The sequence below is a fragment of the Pagrus pagrus genome, assembly GCF_965226575.1.
Source record: "Pagrus pagrus genome assembly, chromosome: 16".
Classification (NCBI taxonomy): Eukaryota; Metazoa; Chordata; class Actinopteri; order Spariformes; family Sparidae; genus Pagrus; species Pagrus pagrus.
Window position 1 is genome coordinate 2,506,893 of NC_140200.1, and position 14,370 is coordinate 2,521,262.

A 14,370-nucleotide genomic window follows, 5' to 3' on the forward strand; every position below is an offset into this window, starting at 1 on the left:
AGTCTTCAGATTGTATTTCAGTGCCTCGTTAGAACCTTAAAGGACAAGTTCATTCAAAAAAAAGAAAATTCGGTCGGTGGGACTTGATTGGTCGTTGGACATTATCGTCATCTCCAGAAGCCCTGAGATCCTCAACTGGTTTAAGAAGAAGTTATTTACACCCACTTCAGATGAGTTGGATGCTAGTGCCTTTAGCTTAGCAGCTACCGTGAAGATTCTGACTTTAAGAAGGGTTGAATAACCTCTTTTCAAATCAATTTAGGATCTCAGCGGGTTCTGGAGACACAGATTACCTTGTTTTTTTCAGTTGTCCTCATCTTCTTCAGTTGTTTAGGAGAATGCTGCAACACTGTTTTGCTGTGAAGCTCCAGAAATGTTTTGTGGACTACGACACTTCACCTAACTTTCCATCGGCACGGTGGACAGCAGATAATGAATGAATTTTCATTTACGTGTGACCTTATCCTTGACTGACTGCAGCATGCCTGCTTCAAGTCTGGTTTTCTGTCCCTTAATTCCCTCACTTTCTCTGCCGTCACTAAATACTAAAAGCATAAAATGCAAGTTAAAACCAGCTTGTCTCTTAAACCACTGCTGTAGATAACACATATGGTTTTTTATGTGCAAATGCAGTAAAGTACCGTCAGTTAAACCTTTGCAACATCTGCTCATTCCTGTGTAGGTCGAGTCTGAGCTGAAAAAGCTTCAGTCAGTGAATCACACTCTGTTGAGATTTATTACAGGCCTCTGCAGAAAAAGCCATTCAACCTGTAACCTAACACATCACCAGCTGATTCCTCCGTTTTAACGGGTAAGGACTCCATGCGACTGCCCCCTCTGACAGGTCTTCATGAACCGCAGCCTGCCAATAGGATTCAGGTTGAGTTGTGTTGAGGGAGTGGAAGTGCTGATCAACACCTCAGAGGGAGGTTTTCAGCGTGTTCAGGCAAGACACACTGCTTCACTTTGCATTTTCTTCGTCCTCATTCTGTAAGGAAACCTCAGCGCTCCGCTCATTACTTCAAGTGTTTGACATTTTGAATTGTTCTCCTATCTGATCTCCACAATGTCTCAGTGGAAGTGAGACGGAAGTTAAATGAGAATGCCAGACGAGGCCGACGGGGACTCACAAAAGAAATCAGTGGGAGAGATCAGTGATCAACATGAGCCGCCTCAAGGTACTGTTACAAGAAATACGGTCTCACGCTGATGGCTATCACTGACCTTCAGTGTGATAATGATGTTAAATAACTCTTCAAGGACTCTTGAACACAGAAACACTTTGAAGGACAACATTTGTCTGTCTTTTCCTCTCAACCGACTTTCTCTTCTCCTTCATTTTCCAGGTGGGTGTCTCTGGGACTTGGCACTGTGGTATCTGATTGCCCAATCAAACACAATTTCATCAGTTGATGATGATTAAGTTCTGAAATATTCTCCAGTGTGACACATGTTGCATATAAAATATCTTAAAATACAGGTTTGCTCAGCTTCTTTTAATGAAGTCTTTTGGGATGAACACATACATGTCCTGTCTCACTCCTCCTGCTTATCGTACTCAAAACAAACCTCCTATGTGCTATTTTTATAAGCAAGGGCAAGCTTTTGAAAAAATATCCAGCGTTCAGTTGTGAAACTGCAGCATTTTTCTGTGCCAAGTCCCTGTTTTCTCATCCCCAGACGAGAGGAAAGCGGTGCGGACGAGGACCTTCACCAGATGGATGAATGTGTTTCTGCAGAGAGTAAGGCACAAATCAATACGGCCTCACCCCAAACTTTTATTCTTTAGCTCATAAATGCAATCGCCAATAAGTTCTCCGATTTGTTATTTTCCCAGAGTGATCCTCCAGCCGCGGTGCACGACGTGTTCACAGACATTCAGGATGGCAGAGTACTCATGGCTTTGCTGGAGGAGCTGTCTGGGTGCAAACTGGTAAGAGTGATGATGCCACCAAGAAGTATACAACACTGATAAGTTATTAAATTCAGTTCAGTTCATTAACTCCGCACCATAACTGTGAGCCTATAGGATCCACTGAAATGAATCCAAAACAGTCAGATGTCTGTTGAAGTTTGATACCGCTCTCACGTCTGTACAGTTTGCATGAAGTGAGTTAGCTTAGCTTAGCAAAAAGACTGGAGGCAAGGAGGTTTTCATTTGAAGGAGGGTCAACCTACATGCACCCGTAAAGCTCGGCCAATAAAAATAACTCACTTTTTTGTTTTGGACGGAGCCGAGCTAGCGGTTTACACGTTTCCTGTCTTTACACAAGGTCAAGCTAACCGGCTGCTGGCTTCAGTTGTACTGAACATGAGAGTGGTATCAATCTTCTCATCTAACTATCCGCATGTTTCCTAAAAAGTCTAACTTTTCCCTTTTGTAATGTCTGAAATTAGCTTTACAGGTTTAGGTCGTCTCCTCACCGCATTTTCAGACTGAACAACATTTCTAAGGCTCTGGCTTTCCTGGATGATAGACATGTGAGTGTGTTAGCTTTTAAGTGATATTGTTTTGACATGTAGAACATTTACGCAAATTCAAATCAGGAATAACTTGATTGCCGATGACGTCTCCTCCCCCCTCTCCTCCTCACTCAGGTGAAGCTGCTTGGCATCGAGGCCTCTGGTATTGCTGATGGCATCCCTTCTGTTGTTCTTAATCTCATCTGGAACATCATCCTGTATTTCCAGGCAGGTTCTTTCCCCCATCATCCATCACACTCATGTGTCAAGATATTATTTCAGTTCATGCCCAGTTGTTTGTCTTTGTCACTGACCTTACAAACACTCCTGCTGTTTTACTCCAATACAGGTAAAGGAGGTGACGAGAGGCCTCCAGAGGCATTTGTCTTCTAGCCTTTCTTCCTTATCAATGAGCAGTTACCCCTCCTCCACTGACCTCTCACCCCCGCCAAATGACATTGGCAGCTACTCCTGCAGCACCCTGCCAAGCAAAGGCAGGAAGGCTGCCAGGAAGCCAAAGTACCATGGGAAAGCAATCAAGACTCTGCTGCAATGGGTCCAAAGATGCACATCAAAGTGAGTCCGAAAAAGATCCAAACGCTTACAAAATAACTGTTGTCGATGAATCATCTCTAACCCAATCATGTGCTCACCAAACCACAGTGAGTGAAGCAAACTGTTTGAGTTGGCTGTGTTGAGGTTATGTTTTTTTTTTTTTTTTAATAATTTGCAGGTTTGGGGTGGATGTGCATGACTTTGGGAAGAGCTGGAGGAGTGGGCTGGCATTCTTAGCGATGATTAAGTCCATAAATCCAGCCTTGGTTGACCTGAGGGAGAGCATGCATAGAGAGCCAAGAGAAAACCTCCAGCTGGCTTTCTCGATAGCCCATCATAGTTTGGAAATACCACCTCTGCTGGAGCCTGAAGGTAAAAGCTTACAGAATACAAAATGTCTGTTGCCTGTTGACTCAAACAGTAGAAACCACTGCACCCATGCAAAGTAGGTGCTCGAAATCCCAGCATGGGGTAAAGATATAATCTATCACTGGGTTGTAGGAGTGAATCAGAAGCATTTGGCCCATTGATGACTGATTAAGAAGCTGATCTAGCTAGAAACAGGCAGCAAAGGTTGTTTTGTGTGTGTAGTGCCAGTTCAGTTGTGTCTTGATAGTGTTGGCTCTTCAACAGCAGGATGTTCTCCTTAATAACATTTTACCCTGCTAACCCGTGAAAACTGTCTATTTATCCTTTCTGCAGATGTGTCATGCACGAAGCCAGATGAGCAGTCCATCATCACCTATGTGTCTCTGTTCCTCAGGCATTGTTGTGGGATAGATGAGGTTAGTATCAGCATTGTTTGCTTTTTCAATAGAGTTACATGAAATAGTTGATTCCACTCTCATATCAGTCGAAGCTGCTGGCCTAGCTCTGTCCAAAAGTAACCTGGTCTGCCCACCAGCATGTGTAAAAACAGCAATTTGTGTTTTTCTCTGAGGTTACGTGCAGGACTCCTTCTTGGGTGGGTGCAGTAATGATGGAAGGTGAAAACAATATCTTGATTTGAAGGTCCAATTTGTAAGATAGTCGAACTTGTCAAATACTGACGCTTTGGGTTGGTTGGTCGGGCATCAGTATTTGACGTGTTGGGAAACCCAACTCATCACGCCACGTAATGTACCCGACCACCCCAGCTGCCCCCGCCTCAGACTCTTCCTGCTCTTTATACTCCAGCAGCTGAGGGGGGCTTACCTCCAGTGTCCAAGCTGCTGTATTTGACACGTTGGGAGTGAGAACGGGCTGGTTTTCCCCATTGTAATGCTAAGCTAAGCTAACTGCCTGTAATTTAAATATTTCATGCACAGGAATGACAGTTGTATCGCTCTTCTCACCAAACTCCCTTTTTTTTCTCGCATCCCAAATGTCAAATCAAAGAAACTTCTTCCTTTCTGGGCTTTAATATCATGTAACTACCTCTCAAAAACCTTTTAAATTACAGGATCGTACAACAGAAGTTCCTGATATCCCAAATTATGGATCACTTGAGTCAGTCAACTTTGGGCAGACCTCTGCAGATGATCCAGAAGCACAAGCTTTGCTAAAAGGTTTGGAGAAGAGCAGCGAGCAGCTACTGTGGAAACAGTGGACCAGAAGAAAGTCAGCGAGCCTCCGTGCCGCCTCACCTCACACCAGTTCTTCTGACCTCTCCTCCAGCGGCAGTGACATCTTTTCATCCTGTCGCAGCCAGAGCATGATTGAACTACCTGTGGGCAGCGCTGCCATCTCACCGTTCAACAAAAAGAAAAGCGGGTCTCGAGGAATTTTAAAGCCACCCAGTCCGCTGGACGCGAGGGTAGTCAGCCAGGATATCCGATCGTGGTTGGAGAAAGCTTCTGCGGATCAGGCCTACAACAAGCCAAGAGCAGATGAAAGTTGCTTTTCTCTGAGCTCCGAGGAAGGAATCTACAGCTTGTCAGCGCTGGACTCAGATGAGGAGGAGGCCTACAGCTACATCCTGGATCTGAATAAAGAGGTTTTCCAACCATATAATCAGCCGAAAAGACAAGTACCCAGGGTTGAAGAGGAAACAGCGGAGGAAATGTTCCTGAATGGACAGCAGACGGATGAGTCGAAACATCTGGAAGCATTTGAGATGTTAAACAGCAATGGATGTAAACATCAAGAAGGATCACTTGCACAAAATGTTGAATCAGACGTCGGCGCTCAGTCAGCGGTTCATATGCAGTCTGATTTGGACGAAATCAGTTCCAGAGAGATGGCAAACACCGGGGCTGTGTTTGACGTGGAGCCAGAGGAACAGGAAGAGGAGAGAGTTGTCAGAGGACAGAGTTATGATGAGGGTGATTGCAGTGAGGAAGAGAGGAAGACAGAGAAGACAGAAAGTGCCAAATTGGTGACACATGGATCCGATAAAGCAGAGGCTCGGGTAGACGAATCTGAGAAGACAAAGCTTTTTGAAGTGGCTAGTTGGAGGGAAGAGCTTGAGGTAGAAACAGTAAGAGGGCTGTTTGAAAAATATGGACAAGCGGGTGAAAAGCGAGTGACAGACAGAGAGGAAGAGGAAGCCAATTTGAAGATGTTTGAGGAAAGAAAGTTTGGAAATGAAAAAGAGGAACAGGATAATGTAGAGGAGGAAGAGATGGAGAGTGTGAGCGAGGCTGTATATGAAGTCAGAGGAGCTGGTGCAACCAGAATAAACACAGGAGAAGAAAATGAGAGCAAAGCCAATGGCCCCAGGATGGAAGATTTAAAGTGTACAGGTGAAGACGAAGAAGAATGCGTCGATGAAGTCAAGAAATCAATGGACGTCGAGGCGGCCATGACAGCAGAGAAGAAAGGTGGAGATGGTGAGACGAAGAGACGTAAACTGACCGACAAGGAGGCGACAACAAGAGATCATCCCGGTGAAACCACCTCCAGAAGTGACTCTAACAGAGGCGTTAACGTCCACGGTGGTGATGCCAGATTTACACCTGCCCGCAGTGCAACTTGTCAGTCACTCAGGTAGGTCACATAATGTGTGATTTATGAGTACAGATACAATTGACCGTTGAAATGATGATTGATTCTAGCAGACATGATGAGGTTAGGTTAGTTTATTATCCCCACGGGGAAACTCTGCTACTGCACTAGTAAAAACCTAAGACCAACCTCAGTGCCTTACCAAACCTAGATTAAATAAATGTGTCACGAGTTAAGGACTATTTGATGATCAAGGTATGGTAATAAAGGGAACAACTTGAAATATTTGTCGATGTGTAAGTATAAGTATATATATCACTGGGTCCGAGTGATTGAGTTGGCACGCAGCATTACCAAACTCTACATCTCACTTATACGTTACCATAGGTGCTCAAAAAATAGCCCACTTGGGCTCCGCTCGGGCTTAAAAGGTTAAGCGTTACTATTTAAGGATTTATCCAGGGATTTAATCACTTGTGGTATAAATGACTGTTTTGTCCTGTTTCTGAAAAGGCTGGGTACCAAAACCTACGGCCCGAAGGTAACAGCACAAAAGCACAAAAAGATGAATGCCTGGGATCCGATACAATTTACTTTTGCTTTATTTAGAGATCACAACCTGTTTACGTCCTCTAGGCTGGTCAAATTGATGCCTTGCAAATTGCTGGCAGTAGTTACAATCTTCTTTAAAGAGTTGTGCTTCTGTTGCATTACAAAAACCAGCAGGTGACGCAAACACCCTCAACTAAAGCACTGTCAAACGTCTTAAATAAAGCTTTTGTTGCCCGTGTTTCTGGATAAGACATCAGCTGTGTGCTAACACTAAAACTCTGAGGTGGTTGAAACCTCTCGCTAACTGATGCAATGACATTTAAAAGTTTTATTCACGTTATGTTTAGTCACATTCACTCTCTGACGTGTCATCTGATGAGCGACCAAATGAAACACAAACCCCAAAATGAAATTAGGATTTTAATGGTTTGAACATTGTTGGAAACATTTAAAATAATAAAAAAATACACAGTAAATCAAAGGTCCAGTCTTTTTTAGGCATTTTATTGCAGAATGTTAAATGACGTATCCTTTAAATATGTGTTTTAGACACATTTAGCTGGAGTGTAAACTTCCCCAAACCAAAAGAAAGAGCAGGACAGGAGTTAGCATAAACTGTAGCACACTAGCATCTTGGCTCACACAAGTTTAAAGCCACTTTTGTAATGTAATAAATGATGCGGTTGACCAGAGGCTAAAGCTACATTTCCTCAGCATCCTCCAGTTGAGGATCCATCAGAAGTAAAGATGCTAGCATTACGATACAGCGCTATAATTAAAAATGTAATCAAAGTGTTATCTGCGTTAACATAATCCTTGAATTCTGATTTGGTGTCCCGTGTAATAAAAGTTTGGCGAGCAGCAGTGTTAACTTCCCAAAACCAAAGAATAAAGAGGGAAGGATAAATTCTAATACAGTAGCATCTTGGGTGGCACTCGGGGTGGATGTTAGCAGCTATTTTGGGAGGCTGATGTACTAAATAATGTGGTAAAGTAGTTATAAGTTAGTCGTCGTAATTATATTATCCTTGCCTTGAAATAACAGCAGGCTACTCCTGTAGATAGTATGCTAACTTGCTAACGTTTGCAGCCAATGCTAGAGCAGATAAACACACTGTTTAATCAATTTCTTCCACAGTGCTCAACTTCAACAATGATTAAACAAATGCAAAGCATTAGCAAAGAGTATACCATCACAGATAATTACTTTATATCTGTGTTTGGTTCGATTGCTTTAATCTATCTTGTTTCCTCACAGTAAACATGGATGTAAAGCGTCTTATTTCAGTCTGAATCTAACACTCTTGTGTTTCATCAGCAGAGAGGAGGGATTCAGCGCTCAGGCTCCAGCAGCCTCTTGTGACATAACCCCATTAGAGCTGGAAATGCTCCTGTTGCTGTGGATTCTGCTCTACTGCTACTTCATCCTCCCTCAGATGAACCTCTGAGTCGTCCTCTCCCTGCAGATCGCCCTGTTTTTTAATAAGATACACTTATTAGCTCCGTTTTCCACAAAATGAGCCAAACAGGGACACTTAGCTGGCTTGACTCTTTATCTGTGTCACAATAATTTCCCTCAAGGCAGCTTTTAGTGATTCTGTTTGCTTTTTTTTTGTCGCCAGCAGAAATATTTTGTTTCAGATAAACACCTGATGCTGTTGTTCTCATTAATATGCATTTCTTCAGCCGCTTGGTCTCTTACAATACACATACTACTAGACATGGGGAGAGTGAGGTGTTTCTTGCTGAATGCATGTCCATAATGCTCTGCTCATGGGATTTCTTTTTTAAAACAACCACATGGTGGCAACACAGCATCACAACAGCAGCAGCTGTCTTTTCTGTTGACTGCTGAAAAATCCCACATGACCTGCTGTTTGGTTAGACGCTGTATTGACACGGGGAGATTCAGCTGATAGTATTTAATGAGCACTTTGACATTTCATAGCCTCTCACTGTGTCACTTGTGGCCGAGAATGTACACCGCTTCATCGTTCGCCTCGCAGATATGACAGTTCAAGCTTATCAACAATGCAGCGGTTTTCATGACATTTTGGTGACTATGATGTAAATAATAAATCAGATACTTGTTCTGTGATTCGTCTAGTCCTTTCCACGAGATCGTGTCAGCTGTATAAATATTGTATTTCTAGGTGACATGTTAGAAAAAAACAGTGAGCGCACAGTGAAACTACTGCAGAACTGAAGTATGCATCAGTTGCATAAGTGTTCAAAATCCATGTTGACTAGAAGGTGTATGGGGGGGGGGATACACTGTCCTCCGTACACACACTCACACACACACACACACACACACACACACACTTTGCTGCTGGATTTCTATGAAACTAAACTTGCTGCCATTGTTTGCGTGGAACTCGACCCACGGGTCAAAAAGCTCGGCCCTGGAGATCGATACATACTTTCAACACCCCCGCCGCCCCCGCACCAAGCCACAAGAACAACACTTCCCCAAAGCTGGAGTTTGGCCGGTCTTACGTGAGATCAACCCGCGGCATCTCTGAATCAGGCCAAGCCAGCATGGCGAGAGAAGGAGCGATGGCGTCTGTTGCGTACAGTTTCACATGTCTAACAGTTCTGGTATTGCTGACGGCTTGCGCAGCAGATGGGTCGGCTCTACCAAAGCCTGAGAAACGCTTCGGCGGGAAGGAACGAGAGGTCATTCAGCAGCGGCAGCTCAACACATCAGCCCTAAACACAGCCTTGGCCTTTGAACCTTACCATGATCTGGCCACCAGAACCACTGCTGCGCCTGGGGTCCAGCAGCCGCAGCAGCGCAACATCTTGTTCTCGCCCTTGGGCCTGGCATCAGCCCTGGCCCTGCTGTCCCGTGTTTCTGGGTCCGAGAGTCGGATCCAGGCCCTGGAGGCGCTGGGGCTGGGAGCCAACTCGACAGAGCGGAGCGTGGAGGCCACCATATCTGCTCTTACAGATCTGCAGCACAGACTCGCTCTCCAGGAGGGCGGGGGTGGTGGTGGTGGGGTGCAAAGGGCAGAGTCTGAGGCCGGAGCAGGAACAGAGGCTGGGACTGGGGCCGGAGATGCTGGAAACAGAGCTGATGTAGATGATGCAGCAGAGAACAGGACTGAGGATGGGGGGCAGTTAAGGATGTGGAGCGACCTGCATATTAACGGGAAACCGTCTCTAGACTACGACAGCTTTCTATCCAGGCCTCAGCACACCGGACCCTCCGCCGTCAACACCAGCTTTCAGACGTTGATGAAAGACTTGGAAGGCTCCGACAAACTTGAACTTAACAATTTTGTGTATTTCAAAGGTAGCTTCTTGTTGTACGGGTGATAAAAGTTGCTGTTTTTTCTGTGCATGAATATTCATTCTCTGAGTGCCTGTAAGGCCGAACGCTCAGACAGATGTATCGTTTTACTTTCATTGCTGTGCGAGAGAGAAAACATCCACCTTCACAAACACGTTTAAGTGAAAGCTCAAATGAAAATGAATTGGAGCTTAATTAGAAAAAGTAAAGTCTGCACACTTTGGATATGTGCAATACCACCCACTGCACAGCACACTGAGCACCTGCTTCTTCATCAGTCATCTCTTATGAAGAGCAGATGCTCACTTGTGAAAGTCGGTGGTAGTGACTTCACACGGGGCTGCTTTCAAAAGGTGTTCAGCCTCTTATCTATGCAATCAATTTATGTCATATTTCATCCGTAACCTTTCCCTTTATCGATGACACATTTATCAGGTCGTCAGCCGTTCGAGCGGCGCCACACAGTGCCACGGAGCTTCCAGCTGAATGCTACGACCAGCGTGGAGGTCGCCATGATGTTCAGGGACGACTCCTCCGAGGCGATGATGCTGTACGACACCAACTGCTCGGCCACGGTGGTGCGGCTGGCCCAGTCAGAGCGCCTGGCCTCGCTGCTCCTGCTTCCTAAAGGCGAGCTGCGGCCCCTGGAGGACTGCCTCTCCGACAGCCGCATGAGCTTCTGGCTGAGCAACCTGAAGCCGGGGTAGGTGGGGAGTCTGAATCGCTGAACACAAATGAGGTGCAGACCATGTTCACTCGCATATTTTCCCGACTACTTGCACAGACTTCTTGTCAGCTCCGTCACGGATGAGTGAATATGAAACAATGCAACTTTTGTCATTTTGCATCCCTATTTGAATTTCATCAAGTTCTTACAGAAGTGAATTCACGAGAAGGGGCTTTCAAGATGAAGCCCGGAGGAGCTGTGTGGAAAAACACAGTGATTGTAAAGCTACAAAGGCAAAATTATAACGAGTGGTTCGCCCTAAAAACAATTAATTACACCCAAATATTGGATTGAACCCCCCCGGCAGCTTCTAGTGATGCAGACTGTGTTTTTGTGTCTCTGTTTACAAGACATCTGTCTTTGAGATTTCTGTTCCCGATGCTTCGATTTAATGGAGTCTGATGGAATTTAATTTGTGGGGCTCACAGCAATGAACATTTTCACAACTTAAAAGGCAGTAAATGATTTTATATCCATCAGTCTGAAACCGTCCTTAAGAAATAATACGTGAAAGAAATGTAAATGCCATATTTCCATCGTGTTTTTCCAACACTATCTTCTTCTGCAAAGGTTTAATGGTACACAAAGGAGGAATTAGCACCGTAGACCACATTCACACGGAGGCCATTTTCCTCTGACATCATCACGCTCAGGGTGGGAAGCTCAAATGTCAAACAGCTGTGCTCCGGAGAAAATGGATATACTGAGTAATGCTGATAAACCATTAGCTTCCCTTAGATAACAGCTAGCGTTAGCCTTCAGCTACTTCCCACCCTCAGAGGAAAATGTCTATTATCCGTCTATCTTGATGAACCAACTCCCAATATTTGCATAATAGTAGTGGATACAAACATGCATTTATTCACTTTTTCACAACAACAACAATGATCATCATCATAATGAAAAATAATATGAATCACTGTTTGGGATCTGAGTACGACAGAGAGGCAAGTGGAAATAAATAAGGATTTCAAAAGATTACCCTGAGAAATAATCTTTTTTCTTTTCTTTTCAGTCAGAAAACTCAGATCAGACTTAGAAAAAAGATCACTACAACTGTTTTTCTCACTTCTGTACATCTTAACGATACAATGCAACACTAGAATATGAGTTTTTGGCCTGTGGTCCGTTATTAACAATCAGTTTTGGCCCTCACAGAAGAAAAGTTTGGGAATTTTTTTAACTATTTGGTGCAAACTTTAATTTTCTTTCATAAGCATTTAAGAGCATTTTAACAGGGCTCCATTCACTCGGGTGGAGACATGAATGTTAGAGATAATTGGATACTTTTTTGTAATTTGGGTGAACTGACCCTTTAACAATGAAAGGTACAGAACTGAAGGAGCCTCTTGGATGAGAGATGAAGCTGAAACAAGTCCAGCTGCCTACGATACAGCACTCAGAATGAAAGGCCTCAGTTATTGCAGAGCTTTCGTGTGTTTGATTCTGTGTTTACGTGCAGGAGCACAGCCAAAGGTTAGCATGTACAGTAAATGCCCTGTATGAAGTGTGTTTGCTCGACCCTGAGCGTACAGAACAGTGTATCGATCCGTGTCGTTGGCGCAGAGCGACAGCCTCTCGCCGGTCCCTCCTGCAGTCACTGCCGTTCTGTTGTTCGCTGCCGTGATGAATGATGCTGAGTAGCTTCTAAGTCAGCAGTAATTACCGCTCTCTATACATCAGCGAGTGAAAGCCTGTAGTACGGCTCCCACAAGTTGTAACAAGACAACTTTCAAGCAAATCCATTCACACATTGATTGTTGTTTCTTCGCAGGCGGGCAGAAATCCTTTTCCCCAAGTTCCAGCTAAGAAAATCCTACAGTTTGGAAAGCCTCCTGAGGAACGCCGGGGTGTCGTCCCTTTTCTCCGACTCAGCAGACTTCTCAGCGATATCGTCGAAGAAGACGCTGAAACTTGTCAAGGTTCAGAGAAACGAAAGTATTCTGTGTTTCTTTGTCAGAGTGGAAAAGCACTAAAACTACCTGCAGACACGAGCACTTGGTTGAGACCTTTGAAGAACATATTTCACATTAGAAATTCGCTTTCATTGACTTTATTTCAATGGATGTGCTGACTATACTTTTTCCTTGTCTCTTTATTCTGCGTGGCTCTGTTCTCTCACTGCTCCTGTGTCTCTGTGTCGTTACACTCAGGCTCTTCATGAAGTCAAGCTGGAGGTGGAGGAGACCAAGTCAGAAGACGGGGGGAGACCCGACATCATGCTGGACTTCTCCGTCCCCCCGAGAATTACCTTCAACAGACCGTTCATGTTCATAATCTATGACGATCTCACGGGGCTCATCCTGCTCATCGGGAGGATTATTGATCCTACAGCTGTCTAGACGAGCGTGAACTTCACCTTGTTGTCCTGTTTTCTCTTGCAGAGCTGCAGAGTGTGTTTTTGTTTCACCTCCACTTTTCCAAACATTGCAGGATGATTTATACTTCATTCCTCCATCCTCACGAAAATGATGAAAAGACATTTAAATGGCAGTAATTTATCCGTGTGACTGAATCGCTGCTATTCTTGCAAAAAACATAAAACACTTTTCTTCCATTACAAAAGCATTCTCTCCTTTGTCATTTTTTTTCCACCCCGCAACCCATTTCCTCCTGTAACATCTCTTTATCGTCTTATGCAATTTTCGGAAATGGCTTTGCAAGAACATCCAGGCTTATTCGCCAAGACAACAAAGAAAAACTCATCAAACTGTGTTACATTTTCACACTGCGGTGGAGTTTAGTGGCGCCTTGAGATTAGCTCATTTTTACCTCGGCATCAGACAGCCTTGTGGAGATGTCACCATGATATTTAGCACAATGAGGAGATGATGAATAGAGGAGAGTTTGATGAATAGGACAACAGATCTATCACAAGTAACAGAAATGTCAGCCTATTAATCAAGAAGTGTCCGGCTCCTTTCGAATCTCCAGATTGTGAGCCAATAAGAAAAGTGGAGGGTCTCCGGAGGTGAGGTGCATTACTGTGGGTTTTTTTTAAGAACTTGTAATTCTGAAACTGACATTTGGAAAGTCACGGTCACCTCACAGAGCGGCTGAAAAACATGCATACAGTTTATTCACACATGGACTGGTATTAACAGAGGAAGAAGAGAACGATCGCGCCTCATGCACACTTCACTTCAAGGGTAAAGAAACTGCCACAGGAATGAGTGCTGATCCTTTTTTCTCGAGTGTTTTCAGTTACCTGCCTGAAATAAAGTGGCTCGCACGAGCTAAAAGAGGCTCGGTGGACTCCATTTCTAAACCAACGTTAGCTACTGTTGCTCTCTGTGAGCGGAGCGGCGAGGAGAGAGGCGCTGAGACGAAAAATCCACAGTCCAGCATCAAACAACTGAAAGAAATCGTCCACGTGCTCGTATCGGCATCTGGGAGAGACGAGGGAAAGTCTCCAACATGTCACGTAACAATCCGCTCACATACGGCCAATTAATAAGATTTTAATATAAGCATGGTACTAATTCTTAAGAAGAGCCCCGTAAAGAGATTAAAATGACACAGAATATGTCAGTTAATACACCACGCTTGAATTTTAAAACATGGCCAACGGAGACCACGCAGGTTGTCGGGGACATTAGCGTCATTACGCCGAACGCGACATTGATCAGTGGTTCGTTTATATCCTAACGTTAGCTTCCTGCTTTTGCCGATTGCATTTACACTGTAAAAACACACAAAGTTTATTTCTGAAGATTATCTTGCATTAAAAAAGTCGTGTTAGTATAATAAACTTGTTTTGGCCACAGAGCTTATGTTTTGCTAACATTAGCCTACAGAAATAGATCATCCCCGCTGCTCTCTGCACAGATTTCTGCAGCCGGCTACAGGTGAT

At 44.3% G+C, this 14,370-nt stretch overlaps 2 protein-coding genes across 3 annotated transcripts; both read left to right on the forward strand.

The window, feature by feature from the left end:
- The first annotated feature begins 798 nt into the window (after positions 1–798).
- clmnb (calmin b) lies at positions 799–8,593 on the forward strand. Of its 2 annotated transcripts, none has more exons than XM_084377482.1 (10): positions 799–1,178; positions 1,681–1,742; positions 1,838–1,933; positions 2,398–2,481; positions 2,599–2,691; positions 2,813–3,039; positions 3,197–3,390; positions 3,721–3,803; positions 4,460–5,985; positions 7,814–8,593. In XM_084377482.1, the coding sequence occupies exons 1-10, from the start codon at positions 1,097–1,099 to the stop codon at positions 7,941–7,943; spliced, it is 2,577 nt and encodes an 858-aa protein (XP_084233608.1). In that variant the 5' UTR covers positions 799–1,096; the 3' UTR covers positions 7,944–8,593. The 2 variants fall into 2 exon arrangements, with proteins under 2 accessions (XP_084233608.1, XP_084233609.1); XM_084377483.1 differs by having other exon boundaries at positions 7,817–8,593.
- Positions 8,594–9,011: 418 nt separating this feature from the next.
- On the forward strand, positions 9,012–13,024 carry LOC311271595 (alpha-1-antiproteinase F-like). The gene is made up of 4 exons (XM_084377343.1): positions 9,012–9,793; positions 10,226–10,493; positions 12,292–12,439; positions 12,671–13,024. The coding sequence occupies exons 1-4, from the start codon at positions 9,037–9,039 to the stop codon at positions 12,857–12,859; spliced, it is 1,362 nt and encodes a 453-aa protein (XP_084233469.1). The 5' UTR covers positions 9,012–9,036; the 3' UTR covers positions 12,860–13,024.
- Positions 13,025–14,370: the final 1,346 nt, after the last annotated feature.